Genomic DNA, 15,297 nt, shown 5'->3' on the forward strand with positions numbered 1-15,297 from the left:
CAGGGCGGGTCAGCGATAGGCCACTACGACGCCACAGTTTCCTGCGGGACAAGCGCTTGGCAGGCACTGTTCCAGTTCTTCTGAACCATTCCAAAAAGCAGGGCCTTGTCTATCGCCACTTTACAGGGGAGCTAAGTGTGCAGGTTACGTCATGGGTCTGAGAGCACGTGGGCTGTGAAGGACAGGTGTCGTGCTCCAACCCACACTTCTTTCAAGCCACACCCTGTACCGAGTTCCTACAAACATGGGTAGCATAGCGGGCCCCAGGGTTGCAGCCGGACTACCCCTCCACCCCGACCCCCGTTGCAGCAGACTGAACGGACCGTGGGGAAGACATGGCACCCAGGGGAATGGCTTTTAGTGCAGTCACAGATGACACTGGGGGATTTGCACATGAGCAGTCTCTCGGAATAAGTATGGACTCACTCCTGATTTCTTGTACTGGTTAGGGCTTGAAGAAATTCACTATCTTTTCTAAATCCAGAGAACCTGCCCTCAGCCAGTAAGAACTACTGCTGAGAGCCAACTTCCAACTATGCTGGCATGATTCCGGCTAAGGGTACTTGGAGAAAACATCTCTCTAGTCCCCTTTCCCCGGGTCTCTCTTGGGGGTTGCGTCCTAGACGCCAGGAGGAGCAGCAGCCTCTGGAGGCTGGCAGGAGTCTGGAAGGGACAGGGTGTGCCCCGGTCGGTGTTCCCGATCAAGCTCCGCCGGCCCTATTCTTAGTCTGACCTATTCTGGAGCCAGACCAGGCTTGGAGGCGATGTGGTGGAGCTACTTTTAGCTTGCAGGGGTCTTGCCAACCCGTGGAATTAGAGGGATAAAAATGCCCATCGCATAAGCTGCTTCCATAACCTTCCCTCTCGTTCCTTCCCTTACTCAGGCAGCATTCAGTCAGGGCTGTGTGCCTGACACAGAGCTGAGTGCTGGTGACCCACAGCAGGCCCGAGCTACTGAGGCCCGGCACTGTACTAAGTGTCTTAAAAAAAAAAATGGTATGTATATTTTTAAAGACTTATTTATTTAGACAGAGAGAGAGTTTTAAGTAGACTCTACACTCAGTGTAGAGCTGACATGGGGCTCAATCTCATGACCCTGAAGTCATGACTTGAGCCGAAACCAAGAGCTGGACACCTGACGGACTGAGCCCCTCAGACGCCCGCACTCTTCTAAGCGCTTTATGGTATAAATCATTTCATTCTCATGACCACCATATGAGTTGGCACTATTATTCTACCCATTTTGCAAATGAAGGAACTAAGACATCAAGAATGGAGTGACTTGTCTAAGCTTGTAAGGTCGGTGGCGGAGCAAGGACAGGGCCCCAGGCTGAGCAGCTCCAGACCTACTACCACACAGAACTTCTCCAAAAGGGAAATGAGGTCATGATTTTTAATGACTTCAGGTCTGGTAGACAAACATTTAAATGAAAACATACCAGTAAGTACTATAATTACTGTGATAGAATTAGATAAGAAGTGCAGATGTAAAAGGAGTGGTACGTGTATCTGGTTCCTAGGATTTTTGCTCCAGTGGTTTAAATGTATGATGGAGCTTCTTTGGGGGTGGGCTGGGGAGATTAAGTATATTTTCTGACATTTTTGGATTGAGATGCTTATACATGTTCCAGGTAGAATTTTCTTAAGGTTTCTGGAATTTTGTTTTAAAGATTTATTTTATTTATTTGAGAGAGAGAGGGTGAAAGAGAGCATGCCCCCTTGGTAACAGGGGAGAGACAGAGGGATACCGGGAAAGAGGGAGAGAATCTCATGCAGGCTCCCTGCTGAGTACAGAGCCAATATCACAACCCTGAGCTCATGACCTGAGCTGACATCAAGAGTCAGATGCTTAACTGACTGAACCCCCCAGGCGCCCCATGGGTTTCTGGGTTAGTTAGGCCTTAAAATGTGAGAGTCTTTAGTGTTAAGGTTGTGGCTGCAGCCACAAAGTAGAAGAGATTGCCAGAGAGATTGCAAGAGATTGTCAGGAAAAGAGGGAGGCCCACAAGGGAGGCCCTAGGAAACGCCAGCATTTAAGAGGGCAGACAAAAGACAACCCAAGAGAACAGAAAGGGACGGATCGGAAAAGTGGCAAGGCAATTGAAGGAGAGGAGTTTTGGAAGTACAGGGAAGAGACTATTTCAAGGAAGCACTTGGATGAACCAAATGCTAAGAGCTCAAGTGGGGTGAAGCCCGGAGAGGCCAACGGACTTAGCAATCAGAAATTCTTTTCAGGGAGATTGAAGAAGGCATACTGTCTTGTTTTTATGTGTTGGGAGAGATCTGACAGTGTCTGCCTCTGTTGGGAGAACGAGCCCATAGAGAAACAGATTAAAAACACCTCAGAGTTCATCAATGATGGAGAAACACACCTGAGAAGATTAGGGGCTTGAATCAACGTCAGCAGGCCGCACAACATCTAGATACTTGGGGTCTGGATTATTCTATTGGTTAACGGTTATGCTTTAATGTTGTCCAGATTTTATTTTATTTTAAGATTTTATGTATTTATTTATTTGTCAGAGAGAGAGAGAGAGAGAGAGAGAAAGCATAAGCAGGCAGAGGCAGAGAGAGAAGCAGGCTCCCTGCTGAGCAAGGAACCCCACATGGGACTCGATCCCAGGATCCCGGGATCATGACCCAAGCTGAAGGCAGCAGCTCAACTGACTCAGCCACCCAGGCATCCCTGTTGTCCAGATTTTACAAAGAACACCCTGTGGCAAAAAGAAAGCCTTCTCCACGTTCAGATCTATAATTTAAGAACCATCTTTCTTTCACATAAATCTTCTTTTACTAATTAGTTTGTGGGATTTAGGACTAAACCTACGTTTCTACAAAACCAGGTCAAAAGGGTTTTCCTTCTAGTTAAAAACCACCAAAATCATGGAATTGTGATATTCTTCTTGTACTCACTATACATTCTCTGGACCTCCAACACTCCTCATACCTTTGGTCTTTATTGCCGGGAGCAGCCAGAGAAAACCTGGTGCTCTAAGATCTCTACTCATATCACAACCAAGTCAAGCAGAAGAGCCCCCGTTCATCAGGCTCGTCGTAAGAGCCACGAAGTGCGCTAAATGCTTTAATCGTCCCATTCATGCTCCCAAACGACTCTGAGGAAGAGACAGTTGTTACCTCCCAACCTACTAATGAGGAGGCTGGGATCCAGAGAGAGAAAATCGCCTGCCCCAGGCCGTGGAGTTTAGTGGTGGAGCGAGGGTTTGAACCTTGGCATCAGATGTTACACCTGGGAAGGAATGTAGCAATAATCTAGTCCAATCAACTTATAAAAGAGGAGCCAAGGTCCAAAGATGTGAGGCTACGAGTTTAAGAGTCCAACCCCGCAGCGTGATAGAGGAGGTGAGAATCCCACGGTTCTTCAGACCACAGGTCTTCCGTGGACCCTGGCAGCTTCCTCTGATAACTGCAACAGGAGGACCTGCGATTCTGCAGACACTTATACTCGGCAGTGACTTTCCAGGTCACACATTTACCTGCTTCTGGGGCCGGGTGTTCCCCTCCTCCTCCTCCTCGATGGCTCTTGGACTCAAAAATGTAATTTTCCTCTTTTCTGTTCTTCCCTGAGGAACCACGATCTACAGGAAATAAACAGAACGTATATTGAAGGTACAGCAGAAACTTCAGAAAACAGACATGAAAATACAGCTATATTTGTTTTTTTTTAGGATGGACTTAATGGACTTACAGAATTTATTTCTCTAGTAAACCTAAGTCTGTGTTGGGTACTAGCGCACTAGGTGGCTCCCGTGACCAGTTTCGTAATGCGGAGGATGGGGCTGGAACAAAACCGGTGGCAGAGGGACGGGGAGAGGCACACGGCACACGGGAAACCCTACCCCGACCCAGGAGGAGGGAGGAGAGGCCTCAGCTCGAAAAGTCAGGGGTAAGGTCTGGTCTTCATAGAATGGAAGGCAGAAGCAGTCCACAGAGGTTTTCTTTTAAAAAATGAACAGAGCGGGCGCCTGGGTGGCTCGGGTAGTTTAAGCATCTGCCTTTGGCTCAGGTGGTGATCACAGGGTCCTGGGATTGAGTCCTGCGTCCTGCTCCCTGCTCTGTGGGGAGCCTGCTTCTCCCTCTGAACCTCCCCTCTCTCGTGCTCTCTCATTCTCTCTCTCAAATAAATAAGGTCTTAAAGAAAAAGTGAGCAGTGAGCATACATAGGGCATTCAAACACGTGCTTTGACTTTCTCATCCAACCCTACTTGGCAGGGGTTCATCGCTTCATGTGCTCTGGTTTGGTCAGAGAGGTTTGACTCCTGCCCAGGTTCTTTGGAGTAGTAAGCGGGTCACAGGGCTGGGGTTTGGTTTATTTATCTTTACTTTTTTTTTTTTTTTTTTTTTTTGAGGGAGAGAGAGACTGTGTGCATGTGCCAGGAAGTGCTGGGAGGTGCAGAGGGAGAGGAAGAGAGAGAATCTTAACCAGCCAAGCCACCCAGGCGCCCCCAGGGCTGGGATTTAAACCCAGGTGTGTCTAACTGCTTATGGGAAGAAACCAGCCCTTGTGATGTAATAATATGTCATTAATTGCTTACTTTATTCAGTTAGATGATACTATTGAGAGCGAATAGTGAGAAAGGTCAAATCTTAGGACTTTTATCCTAGGTCTGAGGAGCCACGATTGTACCATTGTATCATCTCCTATCTAGGAATGGACATTTGTGTGCTTATTACATTGACATTATAATGAGGAATGAGCCAGTGGAGTGACCCTCCTGCTGTGATCACAGGGGAGGCTGTGGGACTATATAACTCTCAGTGACAATATATTAGAAATGATGAATTGATATGGGGAATTTTACTGAGAAACAAAACCAAATTTTAAAGCTCCTGTACTCACAGGTCATCAACAGGTACTTTAGTTACTCCTGCAACTGAAACCAGGCGACTTAAACGTAGTATTTACAAAATTCTTTGTAAATTGTTCTAAGGGATATGCCTGGATTTACTAAGGATCACAAAAATCAAGAGCTTGATGGAAAATTGTAAAGTTACTGCAGGCACCTACTAGAGCCAGAAAGCCATGGCTTAAACTGATCGTAGCAGTCACAGGCTAACACTGTTAAAGACAAGGGACTGCAAATACATTTATTTTCATTAAGGCATCCTTGACACTCCTTTTCACTGAGGCCCGCAAGCCATCTGTCACCATACAGCACGGACCTTGTCCAGGATTTAGTGTGAAATATCCCCGACTGTGGCCCCCTCTCTGTCCTAATGGCCATAGCCTTAGGTCTCTGTCATCTTTAACTCAAGCACTGCCAGAGCCTCTAACCAGGCGGGATGTGTCTGCAAAGACTCCTCCTCCAGGAGGCTGGGCCAGTTTGCTCCTAGCCCAGGCTGCCCCAGGCTCCCTGCTTTCTGTGGTCCTTCTCCAGGTTACTCAAAAGGACCCATCCAGGCCACCTGCATATGGCCAGTAATGTGGGCTGTCAACCATAAACTCCAGGCCCCAAGAGAATGAAAGACACGAGGAAGGCATATGCAATTCCTTGTAGGCCAGTGAATCAGATTTACCTTTCAAGTTGATTGCTATGATTGTCCATTTGGCTGTGGTGGTGGAAGGCCCGCTCCCATCCAGAACCATAAGGGGAGCAAAAGGAAGAGGAGCAGCCAGTGGGAGACTATACGCATGGGCAAAGGGATGGCTGCCTGGAGCAGTGGGGACCTGTGTCCCAGTAGGATGGGGACAGGGACTCCTGAATTTAAGCCACTGGGGCTGGTGGAGCGCTGAAGCTATTGAGAATCTGGGCTGTCCTCCACATGGAAAACTGAGTTCAACTCCTTTGGATTTTGTGGACCAATTAAAAATTCAAAGTGATTTTTGTGGCCAATTTAGGGTTGTCAATTTTTTATTTTGCCAAATAAAGATATTGAAAGAAATGGTCATTTACGAAGGCCATTGCCTTCACTTCATGATAAAGTGAGGAAATGTGTAAACCCACAGAACATAATACATAAAAAGGACAGCTCTTTAAATGGAATAAATTCAGCCTTATAAAAAATGGACTGCTTTGTTCTTATTTCTTTTTTTGCCATGAATGAATGAAAGGTTTATTATGGGTGGGTACTGTTCCTTCCTCTGCTGTCTTTGGGACTAAATTCGGTTACCCTCCTTCTTGACTCCAAGGGTCTGGAAGCCTTAGTGGGCTTTCGAGGTCCCCATATTGCCCTCGAATCCCGAAAACACCCTTCTCTTTGGGTAGCTGGGATCACCTGCTTCTATAATTGTCATTCCCAAACCCATTTGTTCATGCAATTAACTAGAACCCTTGTTTTCCATGTATTCAAACTCTTTCTGCCCATTGTTCAGAGCACAGTGGAATGTCCACGCCTTTTGCAGGCAGGGCCACCTATCCACGAGGCACAATGGGCACAGAGCCTGTAAAAATGTTTCAATTTGATTTCCCTTAAAATCACAAAACACAAAAACACAATGCATCTGATAATAACACATAATCTAGCCTGTATTACATTAATCTTTATAACAACACAGTCATAAAGAGTAATTTTGTTTTAAGTGGGCCCAGGGAAGTCATAATTCAGATCTACAAGTAGCCAACCCCAACTTCTCCAGTACCCACTGTTCTCTTCCTTCTGAGCTTCTAATGCCCTAATAGAAAGTATTGTACAAGCAGGTCTTAAGGGAACTGTAGCTGTTTCTTGTCTCTGCAACTAAGAGAAAAGGTCTTTGAACTCAAAGAGGCTTGCTGCTGAAGTTGTCACCCCACTGGGGCTGGTATGACATGCTGAGTTAAATTACACACTAGCTGTGTGACTCTAAGTTCTTCACCTCTCTGTGTCTCACTGTCTTCATCCATAAAATGCGGTTAATGATTCCTACACATCACCAGTTGCTATAAAGACCAAAGAAGTCGCAGTGATGGGCACTCAAGAAGTCCTCTCTCCAATAATATATCTGGCAGTGGGAAGATCACATGGCTGAGAACTCATGTCCTACTTTTTAAAAATAATGAGCCAGGAATAAAAACACCAAAATTTACCAACTTCCAATTCTTTTCAGAGGATTGGCTCATTTGTCTTTTACCCAGTAGAAAAATATAAAATAACTACATTCACAATCACCCTCCAACTGTCTCTTTCCAATGGAGATGAGTGATAGCTCATCCTCATTCTGAGGAGGAACTCGGTACTGGGGCCACCACTGCATTGTTTTTATTTTTTATTTGAATTAACTGTCTTACAGGCTTGTTGCTCTCTTACCCGAGGTTCGTAGTGAAAGCCACTGCCCTCAAATGCTCCAGCAAAAATTCGTCAGGCACGAATAGCTACTGAGAGACTAGATTATGTTTACATACAAAGTCTCATGCAATCCTTGTAGCAACACTGTGAGAAGCTACTATTGTCCTCTCACAGGCAGGTTGAGAGCAGTTAGTTCCCTGGATCCTAGTAACTCGTGGGGCTGGAATTAGAACCCAGGACTGGTCCAGAGTTGGAACATTTCTACTCAGCCACAGATCCAGAGATCTCAGAGCCACAGATCCAAAAAATTTAGAGTTGAGACTGTATTTATTTACTCCTATCTAGGCAAATCAAAATCCCTAGGCAAAAACCACCAATGTAAGTATTTCCTTAGGAAGTCTGAGACAAAGGCCTATTAAGGATGCAGTGGAGAAAGAAGTTAATTGTACTTAGAAAGGGGATATTGCCTTGGCGATGGGTTCATGTGGAAAACTAGACAAATTCATTCTGCATCTTCAGTTGCCAACCGTGAAGAGTATTTTCTTAGCTGCCCTTACTCCTTGGGGAGAGAAAGCCAGTGCTGTAGGAGGTGGGAGGGATCCGGCATTAGGGAGAGGGCAGTGCACACAGGAGACTTAAGAAGACACAACTGCCACAGACTAGAATTTTCAGGGGATTTGTCTTGCCCAAGTCGGTATTTGAAATGTAAATTTCTGTTTTCTACATTTCAGGGAGGAATTCACTGCCATTTCCCAGACTGATTCACTTTTCCTAGACACCAACGTATGTAACACCCGCGAGAAATGCTTCACTTCCACGTGTCCTACGGTAGGCTCTAACGAGAGTGACAAGTCAGAACAAACAAGACAAAGATAGCATTTGCTTCTGTAAATAAATTTTCTAATAACCCTTTTAGAAAAGTTAATGTCTTAGGAAATGATTTTTCCCTTTTCTGAATGACCTATTGTGTTATATGTACACACACAGCCTTGCATTCACAGAAGGAGTTGGAAGCTGGATATGAGTTGTTTTAATTTTCAGTCACCATAGAACATGCAGGCATGTTCTGGAAGGAAGGTGGAAATACCAGCTGGAAAAGTGACTACAATATGGGCTTGCATTCCAGAATGTTCTATGGCTTCCTGCAACCACCTGCCAACTAACACAGACAACAGAATTGTTCTTTGTCACTATTCACTGGCAGAGCACACTGCATGCTGCAAAGTCGGGAAGAGGGAGCTCTCTTCAGGAAATGTTCTGGATCGTTCTAGGATAAGATCTGTCCATTTCCGAAAACAGCTGAATTTCTTGGAGCCCAACAGGCTATTCAGCTATGCTGTTTATCAGGCTCCAACAAATTCAAACTACCTTCCCAGAAATGTTGTTTCATGGATTCAGGATGTTTTCTCAATAAGAAAAGAGATAGTCCAGCATAATGAAAAGATGAAATACCCACAAAAAATACAGCGTACATGAAAAAATCCCTTTGAATACCATTTATAAGGATATCCTCTCTGGATAAAACACATCCCGCAATAAATCAAAGGTCACAGTTTCTCCCTGAAGCTACCACCAGAAAGAAGCTGAAGGGCGGGGCTTTGGCACATTTCGGGGAGGGGAATGTGAGAAAGTGCAGGCCGAGCCCCATGTGACCCTACAGTCCGTGCTCCCTCTGGATCCTTTTTTTTTTTAAATTTTTTTAAATTTAAAAAATTTAAATTTAAAATTTTTTTTAGCACAGTCCGTGCTCCCTCTGGATCCTTTTAAAAAAAATTAAAAAAAATTTTTTTTAAATTTAAGATTATATTTATTTATTTTACAGAAAGAAACACAGCGAGAGAGGGAACACAAGCAGGGGCAGAGGGAGCTGGCTTCCCGCTGAGCAGGTAGTCTGACTTGGGGCTCCAACCCAGGACTCTGGGTTCATGACCCCAGCTGAAGGCAGACGCTTAACAATTTAGTCACCCAGGCGCCCCCATCTGGATCCTTAGGGAATCTGGCTGACTTGCTGGGCTGGACACGAATCCTCCAGTTTCAAAAAAAACTGGACTCACTGTAAACGTGGACCCATCACTTTTCTAGCACTCTGCAGTGCTGGTGGGCAGATTTCTTTCCTCCGGCTGGGCCAGAGAGAAGACCTGAGCACCCAGGGGACAGGCTCTGCAGACGCAGGCACGGCTAACAATCCAGCCATGGAGCCTCTGCGCGCTAAGCACAGGCGGCGCCAGGACGCTGGGCAGCCCCTACTCCAGCGCAGGAGTTTGCCTAACCCAGTGTTTGCACACATCTTTGGTTTTATTCGTAGTAACATGCTTAGGAGAAATTCATTTTTTAAAAAAGATTTTATTTATTTGACACAGATAGAGAGAAAGCGAGAGAGGGAAAAAGCAGAGGAAGTGGAAGAGGGAGAAGCAGGCTTCCCACTGAGCAGGGAGTCTGATGCAGGGCTCCATCCCAAGACCCTGAGATCATGAACTAGCTGAAGGCAGATGCTTAACGAATGAGCCACCCAGGCGCCCCAGAAATTCCCAAATGTGAGATAACTGAATCAGGCCACATGCAGATTTAATGCTTCGGAACCTGCCCTCTAGAAGATTGTACTAAATTAAAAAAAAAGATTTATTTATTTTAGAGCGAGTGCTCGCAGAGGGGAAGGGCAGAGGGAGAGAGAGAGAGAGAGTCTTAAGCAGATTCCCCATTGAGAGGGGAGCCCTGGCAGGGCTTGATCTCAGGGCCCTGAGATCACCACTGGAGCAGAAACCAAAACCAAGAGTTGGTGGCTTCATGGAAGCTGCCACCCAGGCACCTGTGACTGTACTAATTCTAATCCCACCCAAAGTGCATGAATCTTGTTTCTCTGAGCTTTGTTCAGTAATTATATTTTTTCCCCTGCTTATGTGAATAGGAAAAACTGCATTTCATCACTTTCTGTACTACATTATCACTATTAATCCTAGTTTATCTTTAACATACCTTCAATGAGTTAAGTTTCTTTTATCCTCACAACATGTCCATGGGGGAAGGAAGTGGCAGAAAATTTAACTTGTCCATTTGCATCATACTAGCTGATGATCCTTGAAAAACCCAGGCACAGGTTGCCAACAGTGGTGCATTTTAAAATCTATTTACGTTATGCTGGGTAGAAGATAACTTACCTTGCATGAAATCAGAGGCTGGGGACGCTAGTGTGGGGGTCTTAGGGATGGGGAGGGAGGAGATAGTTGCTGTCTCAACAAACCGCATGTTGAGAGGGCCCTTTCAAACATTTGCAAAGTTCTGTCCTTCTCTTCCCACTTTCTCCACCCTGGACTTTTCGAATACTGTGTTTTCTTTCTTCACCCATTCCAACCCACCTACCCTCTAGCACCCATCAGTTTGTTCTCTATATTTATGAATCAGTTTTTTTGGGTATTTCTTTCTTTCTTTTTTAAGATTTTATTTATTTATTTGACAGACAGGGATCACAAGTAGGCAGAGAGGCAGGTAGAGAGAAGGATGAAGGCTCTTCACCGAGGAGAGAGCCCAATCTGGGGCTCGATCCCAGGACCCTGGGATCATGACCTGAGCCAAAGGCAGAGGCTTTAACCCACTGAGCCACTCAGGAGCCCCTGGGTGTTTGTTTCTTAAAAAAGTTTTTGTTTTTGATGGATATGTAATAACAAACAAATATACTCCTGAGAAAAATAAAAGTTTCGTAAACATAACATGTTCCTAATTTTGTTAAAAGTGAATAAATGTCCAAAAAAACCTACCAGAGCTGATAAATGAATTCAATAAATTCATTGGGATACAATTGAATGAATGAATTGAATTGAATGAATGAATGAAATGAATTCATTAAATTCAGTGAGATACAAAATTAATATACAGAAATTTTTTGCATTTCTATACATTAATAATGAAGTAGAAGAAAGAAAAATTTTTTAAAATCCTATTTACAACTGAACCAATAAGAATAAAATATCTAGGAATAAACTTAATTTAGGAGGTGAAAGATTTGTCTGAAAATTATAAAATGATGATGAAAGAAACTGATGATACAAACAAATCGAAAAACATTCCATGTTCATGGATTGGAAGAACCAATATTGTGAAAATGTCTATAATACCTAAAGCAATCCAGATTTAAGGCAATCCCTACCAAAATACCAATAGCATTTTTTCACAAAACTAGAATAATCCTAAAATTTATATGGAACCACAAAAACATCCCAATGTTGGATTGGGATTGCAAAAGCAATCTTGAGAAAGAAGAACAAAGCTGGAGGTATCACAATCCTAGATTTCAAGATATATTACAAAACTGTAGCAATCAAAACAGTATGGTACTGGCACAAAAATAGACACATAAATCAATGGAACAGGACAGAAAATAAAAAACTAAAGCCACAACTGTGTATGGTCAAAGGAAGCAAGAATATACAATGGGGAAAAGATAGTCTTCAATAAATGGTGTTGGAAAAACTGGACAGACACATACAAAAGAATAAAACTGGACCGCTTTCTAACACCACACACAAAAATAAACTAAAAAAGGATTAAGAACCTAAATGTGAGATCTGAAACCATAAAACCCCTAGAAGAAAACATAGGCAGCGATTTCTTTAATGTCAGCTGTAGAAACATTTTTCTAGATATGTCTCCTCAGGCAAGGGAGACAAAAACAAAATTAAAGTATTGGGACTACATCAAAGTAAAAAACTTTTACATGGCAAATGAAACCATCAATAAAATGACAAGGCAACCTACTGAATAGGAGAAGATATTTGCAAATGATATATCCAGTAATGGGTTAACATCCGAAATATATAAAGAACTTAATAAACCTAACACCAAAAAACCCCCACAAAGAAACAAAAAACAACCTTTGATTAAAAATGGGCAGAAGATCTAAGGACATTTTTCCAAGAAGATATATAAATAGCCAACAGACACATGAAAAGATGCTCAACACCACTAACCATCAGGGAAATGCAAATCAAAACCACTATGAGCTCTTGCCTCACACCTGAACACAAAAAACTGAACACAAAAAACAAGCAATACAAGTGTTGATGAGGACGTGGGAAAAAAAAGAATCTTTGTATACTGTTGGTGGAAATGTGAGCTGGTAAAATCACTATGGAAAACAACATGGAGTTACCTCAAAAAATTAAAAACAGAATTACCATATGATCTAGTAATTCCACTACAGGGGTATTTACCCAAAGAAAACAGAACACTAATTTAAAAAAATACACAAGCCCCTTTGTTTACAACAGCATTATTTACAACAGCCAAGATATGGAAGCAGCCCAAGAGCCCCTCTGTAGCTGAGTGGATAAAAAAGAGGTGGTATTGGGGCGCCTGGGTGGCTCAGTGGTTAAGCCGCTGCCTTCGGCTCAGGTCATGATCTCAGGGTCCTGGGATCGAGTCCCGCATCGGGCTCTCTGCTCGGCGGGGAGCCTGCTTCCTCCTCTCTCTCTCTGCCTGCCTCTCTACCTACTTGTGATTTCTCTCTGTCAAATAAATAAATAAAATCTTTAAAAAAAAAAAAAAGAGGTGGTATTTATACACAATGGGATATTACTCAGCCATAAAAAAGAGTGAAATCTTGTCATTTGCAACGATGTGGATGGACCTAAAGGGTATTAGGATAGGTGAAATAAGTCAGACAGAAAAATACAAATACCACAGGATTTCACTCATTGAAATTAAGAAACAAAACAAAGAAAAAAGGAAACAAAGCCAAAAAAACCATATTCTTAAATACAGAGAACAAACTGGTGGTTGGCAGAGGGGAGGGGTCTAGGAGTTCGGGTGAAGTAGGTAAAGGGGATTGAGAGCACACTTATGAAGAGGAGCACTGAGTAATGTAGAGAATTGTTGAATCACTCTATTGTGCACCCGAAACTAGAACACTGTGTATTAATTATATTTTAAAAAGTGAATAAATGTGCATACGGGGCACCTGGGTGGCTCAGTGGGTTAAGCAGCTGTCTTCAGCTCAGATCGTGATGCCAGGGTCTTGGGATCGAGCCCCGCATCATGCTCCTTGCTCAGTAGGAGAGCCTGCTTCTCCCTCTCCCTCTGACTCCTGTTCCCTTACTTGCGCTCTCTCTATCTCTCTGTGAAATGAATAAATAAAATCTTAAAAAAAAAGTGTGTATGTATGTGCATAAATTGAAGTGACCAGAAAAAAATGTAACAAAATGTTAACGGTAAGTTTTGCTAGATGGTTTTAATTTTTTCTTTATATTTTTCCTGTAGTTTTCAAATTTTCTACAGTAAATATGTATTACTTTAATAGTTAGGAAGAACAATACATATTATAAATGTTATTATATTATAATATAATGTATAATATAACCTAGTAACTGGACATTTAATCTCTCTGCATCTGTGAAACTCCATTCCTTACATCTTTATAACCAAAGTCAGAGGCTTATTATCAAAAAGGACAACGTAGAGACTGCAAATTCTTTTCAAACTGATGGCTCCCATCCAGTGGTGGTGTAGCCTGGAGCACTGTTTTCAAAGAAATTCTGAGACTGAGTGCTCACTGACCAGGAGACAGTGCTGGGATCCGGGAGCACTCTGGCCTGGATACCAGCACAAGCATCAGGCTGTGGATCATTCCCGAAGCTCTCTCAGGGCTATGGGGGCTTAGAGGTTGTCTGCTTGAAATCACTTACTGACTGGTGAGGAAACAGGCCCAGAGTATGAAGCAGCTTGCTCAAGGTTCTAAAGGCCAAGCCAAGACTAGACCCAAATTAAGGAGACATGGGCTTTGGTCTCTTCTCTGTCTTCAGCTAATCCACTCACGCCCATGTGAGACTCTCTACCACAGAGATCCTGTGAGAACTCCTCTGTCCTATCCGCCAGCTCTTCAGCCCTTCCCTGCTGCCCAGAGCACAAGTCTCTCCTGACTCTGGCCTCGTGGTTGGGGGTTGGGGTGGTGGGGGTGGGTTGGGGTGGGGTTGTCTTCTCCATTCATACCTTCCATTCTGGTTAAAGGGACTACAAGGCTTGGCTGGACTGACTGATTTGCCCAGCAGGTGGCAGTACCAACAAGGGAGAGACCCAACGCAGGAGCACAGAAACCACCTAAATCTAAGCACAAAGTGGAAGGTTTTGTGTAGATGCTCTTATGCATAAACAATGAATCTCGGAATATTGAAAAAATAAAATAAAATTAGAAGTGCCCCCCAAAATAAATAAGTAAACAAATAGTAGATAAACAAAAGATTGGAAAGAAATATCCTCAAATATTAAAAGTTGTTTTTAGTAAAGGGTGGTATTTTAAGTCATTTTCCCTTTTTATTATTTGCATCATCTGCAACGAACAAAAAATTTTCATCAAGAAGTTCTTAAAATAGTGACGGATTATTTCCATATACTGTAGGCAGAATTGGGAGTACTGAGAAGACATTAACAAATGCATATAGAAATATAATCTTCTAGGGGTGCCTGGGTGGCTCAGTGGGTTAAACCGCTGCCTTCAGCTCAGGTCATGATCTCAGGGTCCTGGGATCGAGTCCCGCATCAGGCTCTCTGCTCTCTGCCTGCCTCTCCATCTACTTGTGATTTCTCTCTGTCAAATAAATACATAAAATCTAAAAAAAAAAAAAAAGAAGAAAAAAAGAAATGTGATCTTCTATATTTTTTTCTATGTCATCAACAAATACAAATGTGCAAAACTAAATTTAAGATGATAGAATGCTAATCCTTCAGCGGTGTGAATATATTTAAAATTCTTATTAGCCTTATTAGAAAATACAAAAAATTACAGATTTAGTTAAATTGGGGACAAAACACCAAATTGCTGGCACATGCAACCATTTCCATGTGACATATATTTTCGTTACATTCACTTGCTTAGTGTGAAGAGGAATTACATGGATGCATAGGGGTTATGCTGTTTCATCTCAAAATAACCTAAAATTTAACACTTAGGGCATTTGTTTCCTTAATACAGGTGTTGAAATTTCCTAATTCTAGCTTATTTACTAATAAATGTGCTGGTCTCTCTGGAGTATGCATGAATGTATGAATGTATTTAGTAGGTGTTCCTTACTATAAATAACCAGTGCAAAT

At 43.0% G+C, this 15,297-nt stretch overlaps 1 protein-coding gene across 3 annotated transcripts in view; it reads right to left on the reverse strand.

Moving 5' to 3' along the window:
- The window catches only part of LRP11 (LDL receptor related protein 11), a 48,004-nt gene that overhangs the window by 1,963 nt on the left and 30,744 nt on the right, over positions 1 to 15,297 (reverse strand). For all 3 annotated transcript variants that reach the window (XM_059400936.1, XM_059400935.1, XM_059400934.1), the window contains one exon: positions 3,495 to 3,596. In XM_059400936.1, coding sequence (XP_059256919.1) covers positions 3,495 to 3,596 — 102 coding nt within the window. The remainder of the gene's footprint in view (positions 1 to 3,494; positions 3,597 to 15,297) is intronic.

The sequence above is a fragment of the Mustela nigripes genome, chromosome 5 (genome assembly GCF_022355385.1).
Source record: "Mustela nigripes isolate SB6536 chromosome 5, MUSNIG.SB6536, whole genome shotgun sequence".
NCBI classification, from domain to species: domain Eukaryota; kingdom Metazoa; phylum Chordata; class Mammalia; order Carnivora; family Mustelidae; genus Mustela; species Mustela nigripes.